Source organism: Malassezia sympodialis, genomic scaffold, assembly GCF_000349305.1.
Source record: "Malassezia sympodialis ATCC 42132 genomic scaffold, msy_sf_11, whole genome shotgun sequence".
NCBI classification, from domain to species: domain Eukaryota; kingdom Fungi; phylum Basidiomycota; class Malasseziomycetes; order Malasseziales; family Malasseziaceae; genus Malassezia; species Malassezia sympodialis.
In genome coordinates, this window is record NW_017387809.1 from 101,066 (window position 1) to 116,745 (window position 15,680).

At 68.1% G+C, this 15,680-nt stretch overlaps 11 protein-coding genes across 11 annotated transcripts; 6 read left to right on the plus strand and 5 right to left on the minus strand.

Moving 5' to 3' along the window:
• Position 1: 1 nt before the first annotated feature.
• On the minus strand, positions 2-910 carry MSY001_2354 (uncharacterized protein; the record flags this gene model as incomplete). Its single annotated transcript, XM_018884200.1, has 1 exon — positions 2-910. The coding sequence occupies one exon, from the start codon at positions 908-910 to the stop codon at positions 2-4; it is 909 nt and encodes a 302-aa protein (XP_018740884.1).
• A 135-nt stretch (positions 911-1,045) lies between these two features.
• Positions 1,046-1,577, plus strand: MSY001_2355 (uncharacterized protein; the record flags this gene model as incomplete). Its single annotated transcript, XM_018884201.1, has 2 exons — positions 1,046-1,051; positions 1,080-1,577. 2 exons carry the CDS (start codon positions 1,046-1,048, stop codon positions 1,575-1,577), a joined length of 504 nt encoding a protein of 167 aa, XP_018740885.1.
• A 15-nt stretch (positions 1,578-1,592) lies between these two features.
• On the minus strand, positions 1,593-2,321 carry MSY001_2356 (uncharacterized protein; the record flags this gene model as incomplete). Its single annotated transcript, XM_018884202.1, has 1 exon — positions 1,593-2,321. The coding sequence occupies one exon, from the start codon at positions 2,319-2,321 to the stop codon at positions 1,593-1,595; it is 729 nt and encodes a 242-aa protein (XP_018740886.1).
• Positions 2,322-2,375: 54 nt separating this feature from the next.
• Positions 2,376-4,289, plus strand: MSY001_2357 (uncharacterized protein; the record flags this gene model as incomplete). Its single annotated transcript, XM_018884203.1, has 2 exons — positions 2,376-2,399; positions 2,424-4,289. The coding sequence occupies 2 exons, from the start codon at positions 2,376-2,378 to the stop codon at positions 4,287-4,289; spliced, it is 1,890 nt and encodes a 629-aa protein (XP_018740887.1).
• Positions 4,290-4,757: 468 nt separating this feature from the next.
• On the minus strand, positions 4,758-6,889 carry MSY001_2358 (uncharacterized protein; the record flags this gene model as incomplete). Its single annotated transcript, XM_018884204.1, has 4 exons — positions 4,758-4,809; positions 4,868-6,652; positions 6,676-6,748; positions 6,856-6,889. 4 exons carry the CDS (start codon positions 6,887-6,889, stop codon positions 4,758-4,760), a joined length of 1,944 nt encoding a protein of 647 aa, XP_018740888.1.
• Positions 6,890-6,938: 49 nt separating this feature from the next.
• Positions 6,939-8,519, plus strand: MSY001_2359 (uncharacterized protein; the record flags this gene model as incomplete). Its single annotated transcript, XM_018884205.1, has 1 exon — positions 6,939-8,519. One exon carries the CDS (start codon positions 6,939-6,941, stop codon positions 8,517-8,519), a length of 1,581 nt encoding a protein of 526 aa, XP_018740889.1.
• A 988-nt stretch (positions 8,520-9,507) lies between these two features.
• Positions 9,508-10,451, plus strand: MSY001_2360 (uncharacterized protein; the record flags this gene model as incomplete). The annotated part of the gene is made up of 2 exons (XM_018884206.1): positions 9,508-9,637; positions 9,661-10,451. The coding sequence occupies 2 exons, from the start codon at positions 9,508-9,510 to the stop codon at positions 10,449-10,451; spliced, it is 921 nt and encodes a 306-aa protein (XP_018740890.1).
• An 86-nt stretch (positions 10,452-10,537) lies between these two features.
• MSY001_2361 (uncharacterized protein) lies at positions 10,538-13,090 on the plus strand (the record flags this gene model as incomplete). The annotated part of the gene is made up of 1 exon (XM_018884207.1): positions 10,538-13,090. One exon carries the CDS (start codon positions 10,538-10,540, stop codon positions 13,088-13,090), a length of 2,553 nt encoding a protein of 850 aa, XP_018740891.1.
• Positions 13,091-13,111: 21 nt separating this feature from the next.
• Positions 13,112-13,792, minus strand: MSY001_2362 (uncharacterized protein; the record flags this gene model as incomplete). The annotated part of the gene is made up of 1 exon (XM_018884209.1): positions 13,112-13,792. The coding sequence occupies one exon, from the start codon at positions 13,790-13,792 to the stop codon at positions 13,112-13,114; it is 681 nt and encodes a 226-aa protein (XP_018740892.1).
• Positions 13,793-13,855: 63 nt separating this feature from the next.
• MSY001_2363 (uncharacterized protein) lies at positions 13,856-15,177 on the plus strand (the record flags this gene model as incomplete). Its single annotated transcript, XM_018884210.1, has 2 exons — positions 13,856-14,078; positions 14,102-15,177. The coding sequence occupies 2 exons, from the start codon at positions 13,856-13,858 to the stop codon at positions 15,175-15,177; spliced, it is 1,299 nt and encodes a 432-aa protein (XP_018740893.1).
• Positions 15,178-15,221: 44 nt separating this feature from the next.
• MSY001_2364 (uncharacterized protein) lies at positions 15,222-15,500 on the minus strand (the record flags this gene model as incomplete). Its single annotated transcript, XM_018884211.1, has 2 exons — positions 15,222-15,368; positions 15,393-15,500. 2 exons carry the CDS (start codon positions 15,498-15,500, stop codon positions 15,222-15,224), a joined length of 255 nt encoding a protein of 84 aa, XP_018740894.1.
• Positions 15,501-15,680: the final 180 nt, after the last annotated feature.

The following is a 15,680-nucleotide window of genomic DNA, read 5'->3' on the forward strand; positions in this document are numbered from 1 at the left end:
GCTAGTACACGTGTGCTTCTGCCAGGTAGCGAGCCACAGGCGCAGGCACCATAGTGTGTAAGGCGTTGACGAGGTCTTCGCGGCTCATGCCCTGGGCCTCGGCCTCTGTCAGGAACGTGCGAACGGCCGTGGAACTGTGGCGCGCCACGTCAGGGTCGAGTGGACGGAGAGCAATGCCCCCCTGCTCGAGCCAGTGACGCGCGAGGGCGCTGTGTGCGAGCAGTTCATGCAGCTCTGGCGACGTGGCCTGTGCCAGCGCAGTTGCGCCGGGAAGGCCCGCCGTGCCCTGCACAGAGGTGGGCGAGCGCTCCGCACAAAGCATGTGCGACTGTTCCTGAGCAAAGAAGCGGTCGCACGCATGAACAAGCGCGGCCTCTGACCCGTAGTACTTGGGCTGGAATACGCGCACGAGGGTATCACTGCCCATGAGCCAGTGCAGGTGTAGCGGCGCAGACGCGCGCAGGTGCGTATGCAAGAGCGTCGACTTGGCAAATACGAGCGGCTCGTCCACCAGGGCGACGGCGACCTGCATATCGCTCTGCTCGAGGTGCTGCGCGAGCAGCAGCATCATGTGCAGACGCTGCAGAGGGCTGGCGTCGCCGGGGCGCCCGCGGCCCTTGTCGGCGTTTCGCACAGAAAACAGCAGTATATGTGCATCAAAGTGGTGCGGCGATATAGCGGGGCGCAGGTGTGCGAGGCCGGCATGTGCGCGAGTAGGTGGATTGAACGACGCGTCGAGCACGGCAATGTGGGCGCGCTCACACGACGCCGGGAGGACAGGCCATGTGGGCTGCGACGTATAGACCAATTTGAACCGCTGCTGTTCGGCAACAAACTGCTCGAGGGAGGGGCCGAGGCGGTGCCATGCCTCCGAGGCGGCCGGCCCCAGCGCGCGAGCGACAGCCTCCATGCAGGCCGGCGGCGCCCGGGCCAGGGTGGGGTGGATGTGCCACGTGCCATTTTTTCCTGCCCGGCCGAAAATGCGCGCCGTAGAGAGCCGCTGCGGACGTGGCTCCCTTCGCCTTCCTCCAGGTATACAAACGACATGAAGGTGTGTGCCTGGTAGCTTACATGCGCAGCTCTACACTGACAAGATTAGCGGCGATGAGATGGTCTCTGACGGCTACAAGATCCAGGAGGTCGACGACATCGTGTACGAGGTCGACGCCTCGATGATCGTTGTGCAGGACGGCGAGGTCGACATTGGTGGAAACCCGTCTGCCGAGGAGCAGGCTGAGGCTCTCGAGAACGGTGCTGAGCAGGTGATCAACATTGTGCACAGCTTCCGTCTGCAGGCCACCTCGTTCGACAAGAAGACCTACCTGTCCTACCTGAAGGGCTACATGAAGTCGATCAAGCAGGAGCTCCAGGAGTCCAACCCCGAGCGCGTGCCTGTGTTCGAGAAGAAGGCCGCCGAGTTCGCCAAGAAGATCATCGGCAAGTTCTCCGACTGGGAGTTCTACACGGGTGAGTCGATGAACCCCGACGGTATGGTCGCCCTGCTGAACTACCGCGAGGACGGTGTGACGCCCTACTTTGTCTTCTGGAAGGACGGCCTGAAGGAGACCAAGATCTAATCACGTAGAGCCTGTCTACTTTTTCGCATACGGTTTGGGTAGGCCGCTCGCGCGCGGCAGGTGCCGACCCACGGTCCCGCCGCGCCGTGCCTTGTTGAGGTAGTCGGTGTACTTGGCATTGGCCGCGAGAAACTTGTCCTTGCGCGCGCCGATTTCGACTGGCGCGATGTTGTCCTGTGCCTTTTTCAGGCGGCAGGGGCGCGAGCCGATGTACTTGCCGTCCATTTCCTTCCACGCGCGCAGAAAGTCCTCGGGGTCCGCAAACGCCACGAAGCCGTAGCCCTTGCTCTTGCCGTCGGCCTTGTTGCGCACGACGCGCGCGCGCGAGAACGACGGGTACTTCTGAAAGGCTTTCGTGAGGTGCTCGTCGTACACATCGTTGCCGAGATCACCCACAAAGAGGCGCTTGTGCGACGGGTCCCACTCGAGGAGCGAGCGGTCCTCCCACAGCTTGCCCGCCGCGCGGCGCAGCACCGTCTCGCGCGTCTCGCCCTTCTTCAGGTGCCCGGCCACCTTCACCTGCGTGCTGCGGCCCGCGCGCGTCGGCACATAGTCGTACACAGACGACTGAAGCTGCTGCTGGTACAGCTCCGCACTCGTCGGCTCCGCGCGCTGCCGCTGCGCCGTCGACGATTCCGGATACCCATGCTTCTTGTAGAAGCCCTCGTAGTCGAAGGCCCACTCGCCAGCCACGCCGTCCCAGTAGTAGAACGGCGTGTAAATATCGCCCGCGTCCGTGCTCATGCAGGCGGTGGCGCAAGGCGACGCAGGTGGAGCGCCACTCCACCCGAGCCGACCATGGACGTGGGCAAGCTGTTTCAGGTAGGCCGCTCCCACTGACCACAGCTGCCGACCGTGTCTTCATCGGCGGTGAACAAGCGCAAGTGGGGCGCGCCGCCCGCCGGCGCCGCGCCGCCCGCGGCCGCGGTCACGGACACGGACGCGGACGCGGACCGCGACGAAGGCGTCGCACGGGCAGCGCCCGAACTGAAACGCACGCGCGTGGACGACGGCGAAGAGCTGTACGACGGCGAGCCTGATGACGGTGACGACGAGGAGGGCGGCCGGTTCTTTGGTGGCGGGCTCACGGACGAGCAGGAGCGCATCCTCGAGATTATGAACCGCCACGCGACGGACGGCGCCGAGAGCGGCGCGCGCGCTGCCGACGACGTCGCAGAGACGCGCCAGCTGCTCGTGCGGCTTGAGCGGGCGATTGAGAAGAACCAGGCCATGCGCCTCAAGTTCCCCGACGATCCCCGCCGCTTCATCGACTCGGAGGCCGACCTGGACAGTGCGCTGCGTGCCCTGGTCCTGCTGACCACGAACGCGGGTGCGCTGTACCCTGTGCTCGTTCACCAGGGGTCCGCCGCGAGCGTCGTGGGTCTCCTCGCGCATGAGAATGCGGACATGGCGGCCGCCGCCATCCAGGTTCTGGAGGAGCTCACCGACGACGATGTGGTGGACGCCGCCGACGAGGCAGGCGCAGCGGCGATGCAGGCGCTCGTGGATGTGCTGCTGAAGCACCAGGTGCTGGAACTGCTCGTCTCGAATTTGAAGCGCTTCCACGATACGCCGCCCGCGTCAGACGATGCAGCGGCGATGGAAAACTACGAGAGCGACCGGCAGGCCGTGTACCACACGCTGAGCGTGCTGGAGAATCTCGTGTCGCTGCGCCCGGGCGTCGCCGAGGACCTGGGCCGCACGACGCCGCTGCTCGCGTGGCTGCTTACGCGCATGCACCGCGCAGGCCGCCTGGACCAGAACCAGGCGTATGCGGCAGAACTGCTCGCGATCCTGCTGCACGACAGCGACGCGAACCGCGCGGCGCTCGCGCGTGTCCAGGGCGTCGATACGCTCCTCCAAGTCCTCGCGCGTTACCGGCACGCGGACCCGCGCGATGCGGAAGAAGGCGAGTTCCTCGAGAATGCCGTCGACGCGCTGTGTGCGGCGCTCGCCGTGCGCGAAAACCGCGCACAGCTCCTCGAGGCCGAGGGCCTCGAGCTGATGATCCTGCTGCTCAGGGCCAAGCGCCAGGCGCGCAGCGGTGCTCTCAAAGTACTCGATCACGCGCTCAGTGACGCAGAGGGCGGCGCCGCGTGTCTGCACTTTGTCGAGGCGCTTGGACTGCGAGCGCTGTGCCCCGTTCTCATGCGGCCCATGGACGGAAAAGGCGCGCTGCGTGCACAGGACATGGAGCACCTGCTTGGCGTCTTTGCGGCCCTCCTGCACAACCTCGACTCGGACAGTGCACAACGCGCGCGTGTGATCGCCAAGTTTGTGGAGCAGGACTATGCCAAGACGGACCGCCTCCTCGCGCTGCGGGCAGCTGCCGCCGAGCGTGTGCAGGCGGCGGAGCCGCGCGTGGCCGAGGAGCAGGCGGTGCTCGCCGCTGAGGGTATCGAACCGGCCGATATCGACGCGCTCGTGTATGCGCGGCGCCTCGAGGGGGGACTGTACGCGCTGCAGCTGCTGGACTATGTGCTCGCATGGCTCGCCATGGAAGACGACGGCGTACGTACCGCCTACTTACCTCAGATCCAGGCGCACATGGCCGAGCAAAAGAGCGTGCCCTGGGCCGACATTGTGGCGACGCTGGACGTGTACGCCGCGCACATGGACTCGGCACGCACGGCGGCCTCGGGCGACGCCCTCGTCGACATTATTCGCGCGCTGCGCGCGTACCTGGCGGCGCTTTCGCCTCCACGTGCGTGACGCCCAGCGGCGCCGTGGAGCGCGCTGTGGAGGCGAACGGCGCGGCCTCGGCGCGGCGGCGGCGCGGGGCCTCGTCGCGCGTTGTGGACGTCTCGCGAGGCCGCTCGGCGCGCTCGGTGGCTGTGCGTGCGGGGGTCGTGATGCGTATGCGCTCGTGGCGCTGCTGGATGGCGCGGAAGTGGGCGAGCAAGTCGCTCCACGCCGTATCGGCCATGGGTGGCCTCGACGCACGCGCAGGTGCCGAGGACCGCGTGGTGAGCGCGAGGTGGCCGAGGCCATTGATGGCGTGTAGGCGGTTGCGCAGCGTCGCGAAGGCTGAGCTCTGTGGCAAGAGCATGAGCATGCCGTAGAGGCACTTGAATAGGAACGGGTTCTGCTCGGGCTCGAGCAGCTGGAGGCGCAGCGACGTGAAGATGGGCGACTCGATGAGCTGTACGAGCTTGTCGATCTGGAGGAGCATGGCGAGGCTCACCTCGAGGTCGGCGAAGATGCGCAGCATATGGTAGGCGTGCTCGTACGCCTGCGTGAGCAGGCAGAGGCAAAAGGCGGAGATGGCATTGTGGCTCCAGCAGCGGTACAGGCGCACGAACAGCTGCTGGTTCTCGCGCGCATCGAGCGCACGCAGCCGCCGGCGCAGTGGCTGCAGCTCCTGCGACGCGACGAGGATCATGTTCAGGTTCTGCACCATGATCGAGGCGAACTCCAGGTCCGCGTACGACTCGAGGATCTCGGCGAGCATGCAGAACACGCGCTCGGTCTGCAGGTTGGCGCACAGCTGGCGCACAATCAAGCTGCCCCACGTCTCGAGCAGCTTGCGGTCCGTGGCGAACAGCTCGAGCAGGTCAGACATGAACACGCGGAAATGCCGCTCGTCCGCCTGGCTGCAGATCTGGATGAGGAGGCGCATATCGCTTAGAATGACTTCTTCGTTGGGGTCTGACAGCACCCGCAAGAGCAGAGACACGCTGCCGTCCTCCATGGAGAAGAGTTTCGACGGGCTCTTCGCGTGCAGCATCGTGAGCCACTCGAGCGCCTGGAGGCGCGCCTGGTCGTGCTGGTCGACGAGGTGCTGCTTCAGTGCATTGGTCGTGGCGAACGAGTCGAGCGCGCTCGCGGCGCCGTCCAGCGCAGGGAGCTGCTCGACGGCCGTGTACAGCTGCTTGTTCGTTTCGATCGCGGCCACCTGGATGGCCGGCGCAGGGTGCGCAAGGCACGGCAGCACGGACGAGATGAGCCGGGGCGTGAAGGGCACCATCTTGTCCGGCACAGCGCGCAAGAACTCGGTAATCCACTCGAACGTGGTCGCCTGGATCTCCACGTCATGGTCCTGCACAAGCTCGAGGAGGATCTCGATAAGGGCATCGTACTCGATGCGCACGTCGCTCGAGTGGATCCACACGAGCTCATCCGCGTCGTCGTCGCCCGTGCCAGGCTCGTCGCCCGGCGCCTTGTCCTCGGGCGGCACCTCGGGCGAGCGATCCGCGGGCGGCGCCGGCGCAGGCGCCGGGCGCTCGAGGTGGGATTGGTGCTGCGCGGCCTCGCGAATCTCGCGCAGAAAGTCGGCGAGCACCTCAGCCGTGGCGACACGCACGTCCGTGTTCGGGTCGCCGAGGTACTGGAACAGGTGCTTGAGGAACACACTGAGGTACGCCACGAGCTGCAAGTCGGGGACCGAGTCGAGCACGGCGATCCAGCCGACCAGGTAGTTCCGCGTGAGGGGGCTGATGACCTGCATGCGCTCGGAGAGCAGGGGCACGAGCCGCGCGAGCGAAAAGGCCTTGTTGGAGACGGTGTTGCGGTGGTCATGCTGCTCGTGCATCTCGCCCAGGTACCGCTCGTGCTCGGCCTTCTCGCGCGCGACGGCCAGCTCGTGCGCGCCGCCCAGCAGGCCGAGCTCGCGGTCCTGCCGCGCGCGCACACGCGAGACGTCCTGGTAGACGGACACGTAGTGGGGCGCACACTCACACACAATGTCCTTGAACAGGCGGTCGAGGAGCTCCGCGCCGTTCTTCACCGACACTTCCGAGTCGGCCGCGAGGCGCGCCAGCACCACAAACACCTCGTTAAAGTAGACGAGGATCTCGCCCTTGCACACCTTGGCAATGTTGTAAAAGCTCTCGCACGCAAAGTAGCGCGTCTTGGGATCGGCATCGCTGAAGCAGGCCAGCACCGGCCCGATCATCTGGTCCAGGTACGCAGCCACCTCCTGCCCGAGCGCAATCCCGACACCCGCCAGACCAATGAGGCCGCCGTTCCGCGCATTCGCGTTCGGGGGCGGCTGCTCGGTGAGGAACGAGCACAGCTGCTGCACGATCGGCCCGATCTTGGCGCGATCCTGCCGCGCGACCAGGTCGCGGACATGCCTGCGTGAGTGGCAGGAACGTACCGCTCCAGCTCCAGCGCAGCCGCCTTGCGCTTATCGTACACGCGGTCAAAAAGGGCCTTTTGGAGCGAGGCGTCTGCGTGAGCTCACAGCACATACCCATCTCACCGTCGTGCGGCGCCACGGTCGCCCGGCGTGGCCCCTGCGCGCGGGCGGCGCTGACTCAGCGACCGAAGGGCCGACAAAAAAAAGTCGGCGCCAAGTGCGCGGTCGTCATGGTGCGAGTCGTGCGCGGCGTCCCGCGCCCGGTCGCGCGTGCCGGTGGCATGCGCACGAGCAAAATCAAAGGAAAAAGCAAGGCCAAGAGCACCGTCAAAGCGGCGGCGGCAGCCGCGGCTGTGCAGGCCGCGCGTGTCCCACGGGGCCTCGACGAGGTCGTCCGGCCCGGCGCCCAGCTTGCTGCGCTCCTGGACGAGCCGATCCGGTTCGTAGGGAGCTCGCGCGATGAGCTCAAGGCCAGCATGAGCCTGGACGCTGCGCGCTCAGCGCACCTCGAGATTGTCAACGAACCGGACGAGCCCGTCCGCCGTCCGTCGGCGGCGCCTGCCGAGGCGGCCCGCTCGCCGAACCGGGCACGGCCAGCTGGGCTGTACGCGCCATCGCTCGCACTGCGCCTGCCGCGGCAGGGGCTGCGTGTGGCGGGCCTGTACAACCGCGGCAACACGTGCTACCTGAACAGTGTGATGCAGGCGCTGCTGCACACGCCGCCGCTGGCGGCGGCGATGCTCACGCAGAGTGTGCCGACGCTGCTGGGGCGCTATGGCATGCCGCGCACGCAGAAGCAGGCGCTCAAGGCCGCGTCCATGTTCAACCCCGTGGCCGCCCTAAAAGAGCTGTTCGAGCGCGCGTACAGCGGGACCAGCGCCGTGGCACCGACGCAGCTGGTCGCGAATCTGCGCAAGTTTGCACGGCCATTGCGGCCAGGGCGCCAAGAGGATGCGCACGAGTACCTGCGCCTCCTCCTCGAGTCGATGCAGCAGGCGAGTGTGTGCTTCGCCGGCAAGGACGTGCCGCCCAACGACCCGCTGCTGGCCACGACGCTCGTGCAGCAGATCTTTGGCGGGCGCCTGCGCAGCCGCGTGACGTGCCACAGCTGCCGACACCACTCGGACACGTTCGACCCTGCGATGGATCTGAGCCTGGACGTGCGCAAGGGCATCAGCAACGTCAAGCAGGCGCTCGAGGCGTTTACCGCGCCGGAGGCGCTCGCGGACAAGTACCAGTGCGACAGCTGCCACGCGCGCGTCGATGCGACCAAGCGCTTCACGGTCGATCGCGCCCCGCTCGCGCTGACCGTGCACTTGAAGCGCTTTGGCCTGCTGGGCAATAAGATCAACAAGCCCGTGAGCTACACAGAGCGCCTGCACCTCGGGCGCTACATGAGCGAGCGGCCGAAGGCGGGCGCCGCGGACCCCGAGGCCTACCGCCTGTATGCGATCGTGCACCACTATGGGAGCGGACCGCATGTCGGCCACTATGTCGCGAGTGTGCGTGCGGCCGACGGCCAGTGGCTGCGCATGGACGACTCGGACGTGTCGCCCCTGCGCCACTGCCCCGTCGACGACCCGTCGGCGTATGTGCTCTTTTACTTGCGCGAGCCGAGCGCGCCCGAGGCGCCCGCCGCCAGCTCTGCGCGTGCGTCTGGCCCGCCCAGTCCCGCGAAGCGCGAGGCGCCCGTCGCGCGCCTTGACGATACCTTGGGCGAGCCTGTCTCGCGGGCTGCGTTCCTGCAGGCGCAGGGGCTCGCGCACCGGGGCAGCGAGTCGGACGACGACGCGCAGCGCTCGCCGGGCGAGCCGGCTTCGAGCCCCGGTCGCCGCCGCAAGAAACGGAAGCGAGCTATGTAGCGAGATATACACGGACGGCCTCGGGCTCGGACAAGTGCGCTTGCAGCGCGGCCCTGCTGGCAGGCGTAAGGGGGTACCAATGCGCGCCGGTGCCAAACACGTCGTCCATGTCCTGGACGGCCGGCGGCGGCGCATCGGCCGACCCGGTCCAGGCCGCCGCGGCGCTCACGCCAATGGCGTCCGACGCGTCGAGCGTGAGGGGGGAGCGCGCCTCGATGCCGAGAGCGAGGTGGTGCGAGTGGGACACGCGGCACTGCCACGCGGCGCCCAGCACCACGCAGTACGTGCACGCATCGAGCAGGACACTGCCCTGCACATCGCCGAGGTGCACGACGCACGCATGCAGGCGGTGCAGGTGCACGGCCCGGCTCGTGGGCGGGAGACGCACGACCTCGTGCTGCACGTCCGCGACGGTCGTCTGGCTCGGCGGCANCGCCGCGCAAAGCGGAAGGGCGCAGGCTGCGCCGCGTGCAGAGAGCGCTGCGCCTCGGCGAGCTCCGCCTCGTACTTCTGCCGGTCGTACGCCGGCAGCACGTGCACCTGTGCCTGGAGCGCCTGGCGCGCCTCTAGGAGCGCGGCGACGGCCTGCTCGTGCTCGCCGCGCTGTACATGCGTGTGGATGGCTGGGTCAGCGTGGCCCACGTACCGGCCAGGCGCGCGGGAAAGTGCGCGAAGAACGCCTGCGCTTGCGACGCACTGACGTCCATGGCGCCGGCAGGCGAGGCGCAAGCCACGTGATGAATGGCCCAGGCGCGGGGCACGCTTCCACCACGATGTACGGATACGGAGCACAGCCCGGGTATGGACCGCCGCCGAGCGGCATGTACGGCGCCCCGATGCCCGCGCCGGGTATGCGTGGGAATGGCCCCCCGACGTCGTACCATATGATGTCGGGCCCCACTGGCCCGCCCGCGTACCAGGGGCAGGTGCATGCGAACCCGCAGGGCGGCGTCATGAACGGCAGTACGTGGCTCTTCTGACACGAGACATGCGCTACGAGTACTCGAGCATGACCGGCAAGCGCAAGGCGCTGCTGATTGGCATCAACTATGCGGGCACCAGCAGTGCGCTGCGCGGCTGCTGGAACGACGTGCACAACATGGCGCGCTTTATCCAACGTGCGTGGCGCTACTAACCGCAGACCAGGGCGGCTACCACCCCGACGACATGGTGATCCTCACGGACGAGCCGACGCACAATATGCGTTCGCTTCCTACGCGCGAGAACATCTGCCAGGCGATGCACTGGCTCGTTTCGGGCGCGCAGCCGGGCGATGCGCTCTTCTTCCACTACTCGGGACACGGCGGGCAGGAGCGCGCGGTCGAGGCCGACGAGGAGGACGGGTACAATGAGACGATCCTGCCGCTCGACTACCAGATGAGCGGGCAGATGCCGGACGACGAGCTGCACGCGCGCCTCGTGCGCCCGCTGCCCGTCGGCTGCCGTCTCACGGCGCTGTTCGACTCGTGCCACTCGGGTACGGCGCTGGATCTGCCGTACGTGTATGCGACGTCGGGCAACATCAAAGAGACGAACATCTCGATGAATGTCGGCAAGGGCCTGCTCGGCGCGGCGATGGAGTATGCGCGGGGCGACGTGGTCGGCATGGTGAGCGGCCTCTTTAACACGGTCAAGAGCGCGACGACGAACCGCAACGCCGCCGAGTACACGCGTCAGACGCGCTCGAGCGGCGCCGACGTTGTCATGCTCTCAGGGTGCAAGGACAGCCAGACGAGTGCGGACGCTATGGAGGCGGGGCGCGCGACCGGCGCCATGAGCTGGGCCTTTATCAGTGTGCTCTCGCAGTGGCCGCAGCTGTCGTACGTCCAGCTGCTCAATGCGACGCGCGACCTGCTCGCGGCCAAGTACTCGCAAAAGCCGCAGCTGAGCGCGTCGCACCCGATCGACATGAACCTGCTCTTTGTGATTTAGCCAACCACGCGTCGTAGATCACGTGATCCAGGGCCGTCGCCCGCGGCGGCGCTTCCGTCCTTGCCCACCGCCGTGCGAGTTGCGCGATGACGGCCGAGTCTGTCGAGTACGTGTACGCGCTGTACAATTTCGATGCAGAAAATCCCGACGAGGTAAGCTTCCGGATGGGCGAGCGCGTCCGCATAGTCGAGAAGGACGACGCATACGGCGACGGCTGGTACCAGGGCACGAATGAGCGCGGTGAGACGGGCCTGTTTCCGTTCTCGTACACGACCTACGACGAGTCGGCCGCGCAGATGATGGTCACCGGCGCGCGCAGCTCAGCCTCCGCAGAGCCCTCCGCCGCCGAGCCTGGCGTGCTGCACTCGACGATGAACGACATTGACCACGCCCTGTCGGAACTCCACAGCCCCCGCACCGGCGACTGGGACGACGAAAACGAGGCGGAGCCAGACTTTGCCGCGCGCGCCGCAGCGCGCGCCGCGCTCGCACGCAACGCGCAAAAGAGCCTGGCGGAGGTCGCCCACGAGCAGGAGGCCGGTGGTGCGTGGCCCGCAGCGAGCGGGCTCGGCGAGCCTGGCAGCATCTCGAACGCCAGGCATGTGGGCCTCAGCACGGCGCCCGGCATCACGCCTCTCGCGATGCTCGAGATGAGCGACGAGAGCGAGGACGAAGACGACGCGCCGCAGGCCCTCGGCGCGTCAACGAGCACCGCTGTGCCGCCGCCCGCGCAGCTGGCCGAGACGGTGCCTGAGCCGCCCAGCAAGGCCGAGCCGGCGCAGTCGGTACCCGAGTCGCCCAAGTCGCCGCTCGGCGCTACGCCGCCGGGCCCCTCGTCCGCCGATGCACTGGCGATGCAGCCGATGCAGCCACAGCCTCTCTCGGTGCCAGCGCAGGCCCTCGCGTCGACGGCGCCGGAGCCGGCGCCGGCGCCGATGCCTGAGCCCCCTGCGCCGATGACCGCCACCTCGCCGGACGCCGAGGCGCCCACACACCCCGTCGAGGCGTCGCCGGCGCGCCAGGAAGTGAGCATTCCCGGCGGCTTTGTCGAGCCGCCCATGCCGGCGCGCGAACTTGCGTGGTCGGGGCCGTCAGTGCCAGAGGCAACGCCTGCTGCACCGCCCGTCTCGGCGCCTGTGCTGAGCGACTCGAAGCCGGCCGCGCTCGACACGCCGCCGCGGCCCGCGACGCTTGGCAGCCCCCCGAGCGGCGCGCCGAGCGGCAATCCCATGGCCTGGACGGTCGACGACGTGGTGGCGTGGGCGCGCGCAAAGAACTTTGATGCGCAGACCATCGAGAAGCTCGCAGAGCATGAGATCAGTGGCGATGCGCTGCTCGCCATGGATATCCACCTGCTCAAGGAAATTGATATTGTGGCATTCGGCCGCCGCTTCCACCTGGCGAACGGTATCAAGGAGCTGCAAGAGCGCGTTGCGCCGGGGCCCGTGTCGCCGACGCCCGTGGCACCGACGCCCGTGGCACCGACGCCCGTGGCGCCGACCCCGCCCATGGCGCCGACCCCGCCCATGGCACCGACTCCGCCCATGGTCCCGCCCTCGCCCATGGTCCCGACCTCGCCCGTGGCGCCGCCGCCTGCGCCCAAGTCGCCGTGGAACGGGACGGGCGCGGCATGGACGTCGCCGCAGCCGTCCGCGAGTCCCGTGGTCCGCGATGCTGTGCCGACGGCGAGCCCCATGGCGCCGTCGGTGTCGACGGTGCCGGGTCTAGCGCCGCCGGCGTCATGGGCGTCGGTCCAAACGGCGACGCCCATGCCGTGGGAAGTCGAGACCGCAGCCCCGATGCCAAGCACCGCGGCGCCGCAGCCGGTCCCCGAGCCGGTGGCGCCTGCGGCGGCGCCCGAGGTGCGTGCGGCGGAGCCTGAGGCGGTGCCTGCGGCGAAGCGCCAGGTGCCTGTGGCCGCGGGCGAGTCTGTGGATATGCCCCTGCCTGCTGTGCCGAGCGCGGAGCGCGAGTCGTGGCACCGCTTCCACCTGCGTCCTGTGCGTGCCAAGTCGACGGCGCGTGCGAATGGCCCGAACAAGAGCCAGATCTCGCTGCCGACGTCGAATGCGCACTTTATGCCGCCGCCCGCGCCGCCCAAGGACGGGGCGCGTCAGAGCACGGCGCAGGACGCTGTGCTGCAGCGTATCGGCCCTGTGGACAAGCAGGGATGGATCAAGAAGCGTGGAGAGCGGTACAACACGTGGAATGCGCGGTACCTGGTGCTGCAGGGCCACGACCTACTCGTGCTGCGCGACCCGAATGCGGAGCGCGTCAAGAGCCACATCCCGCTGCAGGGCTACAAGGTCATTTCGGACGAGTCGGCGCCGGGCCGCTACAGCTTCAAGATCGTGCACGAGTCGCAGCGCACGCACCAGTTCAGCCTGGAGGACCCGGTGGCGCTGCGCAGCTGGATGAAGGCCGTGATGAAGGCGACCATCGGGCGCGACACGTCGCAGCCGGTGATTTCGTCGTACAGCAACCCAACGATCTCGCTCGAGGAGGCGCAGCGCCGCCGCCCCCGCCCGCCGAGTCCGTCGACGCGTCAACGCTCGCAGCTCGAAGTCGCGCGCGAGAGTGCCGAGCTGCAGGTGGCGCGGGATATGGCCGCGTACGGACCGGGCAACGACCTGGTATAGGCAGTAGCTGTACGATAGTCTCTATGAAAAGACCCGGTGGCCGAGCCACACGGCGCCGCCCAGCACGGCGCTGACCTGCACGAGGCGCACAAGCGTGCTGGCACGCTCCGCCTGGTGCTCCTCGTCGCTCCAGCGGCGCTGGCTCCACGCGCGGAACGAGTCGGGGTGCGCCTGCGAATGCGCCGCGGAACCAAAACGCGTGCGGAAGCGCTCGAGGCGCGCCTCGCGCTGCGCCATCTTGCCGTACAGGTGCGTCGAGTCGCCCGGCGAGCCCGCCCCCGCATGTGCCGCATGTGCGTGCGCGCTGTAGCGCGGCGAGGCCGTGTGCGTACGCGCGTGCGTGCGCCGCTGGTACTCCCAGGCGTAGCGCGCCTGCTCGCGGCGCTGGGCATGTGTCATGGGGGCATGGTCGGGGTGCGCAGCGCGCACCGCACCGATACCGCGTGCGCGGTCATAGTCGCGCCGCGCCCGGTCGTTGCTGAGCGTAGCGTACGCCTCGCTGACGCGCTGAAACAGGACTTTGCCCTCCTCCGACTGGCTCACGTCGGGGTGGTACTGCTTCGAGAGGCGGTAGAACTGGTTCTTGATCTGCGCCTTGGACGCATCGCGCGGCACTTGCAGCACCGCATAAAAGTCCGGCTGGCTCGCGGACGAGTACGCGCGCACGCCACGCACCACGCCGCCGAGGCCGCCACCGACCATGGCGACAAGCTGGACGCCGGGTCGGCCGAGCGCGCCGCCTCCACGTTTTTGCGTCGAGCGATCATGGCCGCCGCAGGCGCCCGGGGGATCCAGTCGCTGGTGCTGGACGCGGCGCCACTGCTGACGCAGGCGCGCATTGCAGGTCTCGCGGACAAGTACTATATCCCGCCGTCCGTGCTGGCCGAGCTGCGCGACGTGCGCGCGCGCGAGTACTTGGAGAACCTGCACGCCACCGGCCAAGTGGACCTGCATGTGCGCGAGCCCAGTGCGGCGGCGCTCGCGAAGGGTACGTGGGAGTGGCTTATGCAGTCGTTGCCTTTGCGAAGCAGACGGGCGACTATGCGGTGCTTTCGCCTGCCGACCTGCATGTGCTAGCGCTGACCTACGCGCTCGAAGTCGAGGCCCACGGCACGTGGCGCATCCGCGAGACGGTCGGCGGCAAGACGGGGCAGCAGCAGCACGAGGAGCAGCGCCTCGCGGAGAAGAGCGCGCAGAGTGCGGCTGAGCCCAAGGCCGACGCGGACGACGCCAAGGCCGCGCCGTCCGAGGCGCCGTCGGATGCGTCCGACGGCTTCACGCTCGTGGCCCGCAAGACGCGGCCTGTCCACAGCGCGGAGGACGACGACGAGGGCGAGTGGATCACACCGGAGAACATCACACAGCACAAGAACAAGTCGCTGGGCCTCGTGGGCAGCGAGAGCACGGCCGAGGAGGTGCCGAAAAAGGGGCGTCGCCGGCGCGGGCGCAAAGGCGCTCCGTCGCGGATGAGTGTCGCGTGCATGACCGGCGACTTTGCCGTGCAGAACGTGCTTCTGCAGATGGGGCTCTACCTCGTCGGTGTCGACGGTCTGCGCATCGAGCGTGTGAAGAGCTGGGTCCTGCGCTGCCACGCATGCTACAAGCTGTGCCCCGACGTGGAGCGCAAGTTTTGCCCGTCGTGCGGCAATGCCACGCTGCTGCGCACGTCCGTCACGGCGGGTGCGCCAGGCGACGGCGCGTCGGGCCTGCAGGTGCACCTGAAGCCCAACTTCCAGTACAAGAACCGCGGCACGGTCTACTCGCTGCCCCTGCCGCGCGCGGGGAGTGCGTCGGGCGGCCAGGCGAGCGGGCGTGCGCGGAACCGCCAGACGGGCGTGCCGATCCTGCGCGAGGACCAGCTCGAGTGGCAGCGCGCCGTGTCGCAGCAGAAGACGCACCGGCAGAAGGAGGAGCGCGCCCTGCAGAAGGCACTCGCGAAGGGCCAGGACTCCCTGACGGCGCGGTACGCGGACCCCGACTGGGTGCCGGACCTGCTCCGCGGGACGCACACGCCCGCAGCGAGCGATCTGCCCGCACTAGGGATAGGGCGCAAGAACCCGAACGAGCGCCGCCGGCGTAAGCGCTGAATGTACTGTAGATCTACCACTACACGCGCTCTGCGCCCCATGCGCTATTTGTCGCGAACGATTCGGGGGCAATGGCATCTCGCTGTGGTCAGCCGCGCACTACGCACCGCCTGCCCTCGCTTCGTGCCTGTGAGTCGGAGGTCGCGGCGCATCATCATACGCTCCCAGTCGTCGACGTTGTGCCGCAGCGGCTACCGTTAGTTATCCCCACGCACCTTGCCCTCGTTTGCAAGACGCGACACTCCGCTGAAGCCAGTACCGGTCACGGTGAAGAGAGTGGCCACGATGGCCATCGGGATCACGGCCTCGAAAGGAACAGGCATGGCGTCTAGGAGAAACGGCCGCCGAGCCAGCCCGCGACGAGGATGGGGTCACGTGAATGCAGAGCTCGCCGCGGGGCGGGGCGCCGCGTGTGGGAGGCGCTCTCCGTCGAGCGCGAAGCGCCTCAGCGCGCCAGGTACGCTCGTGGGTGGTGGGCTGTGGCTGGTGCACGCGCGAGGGGG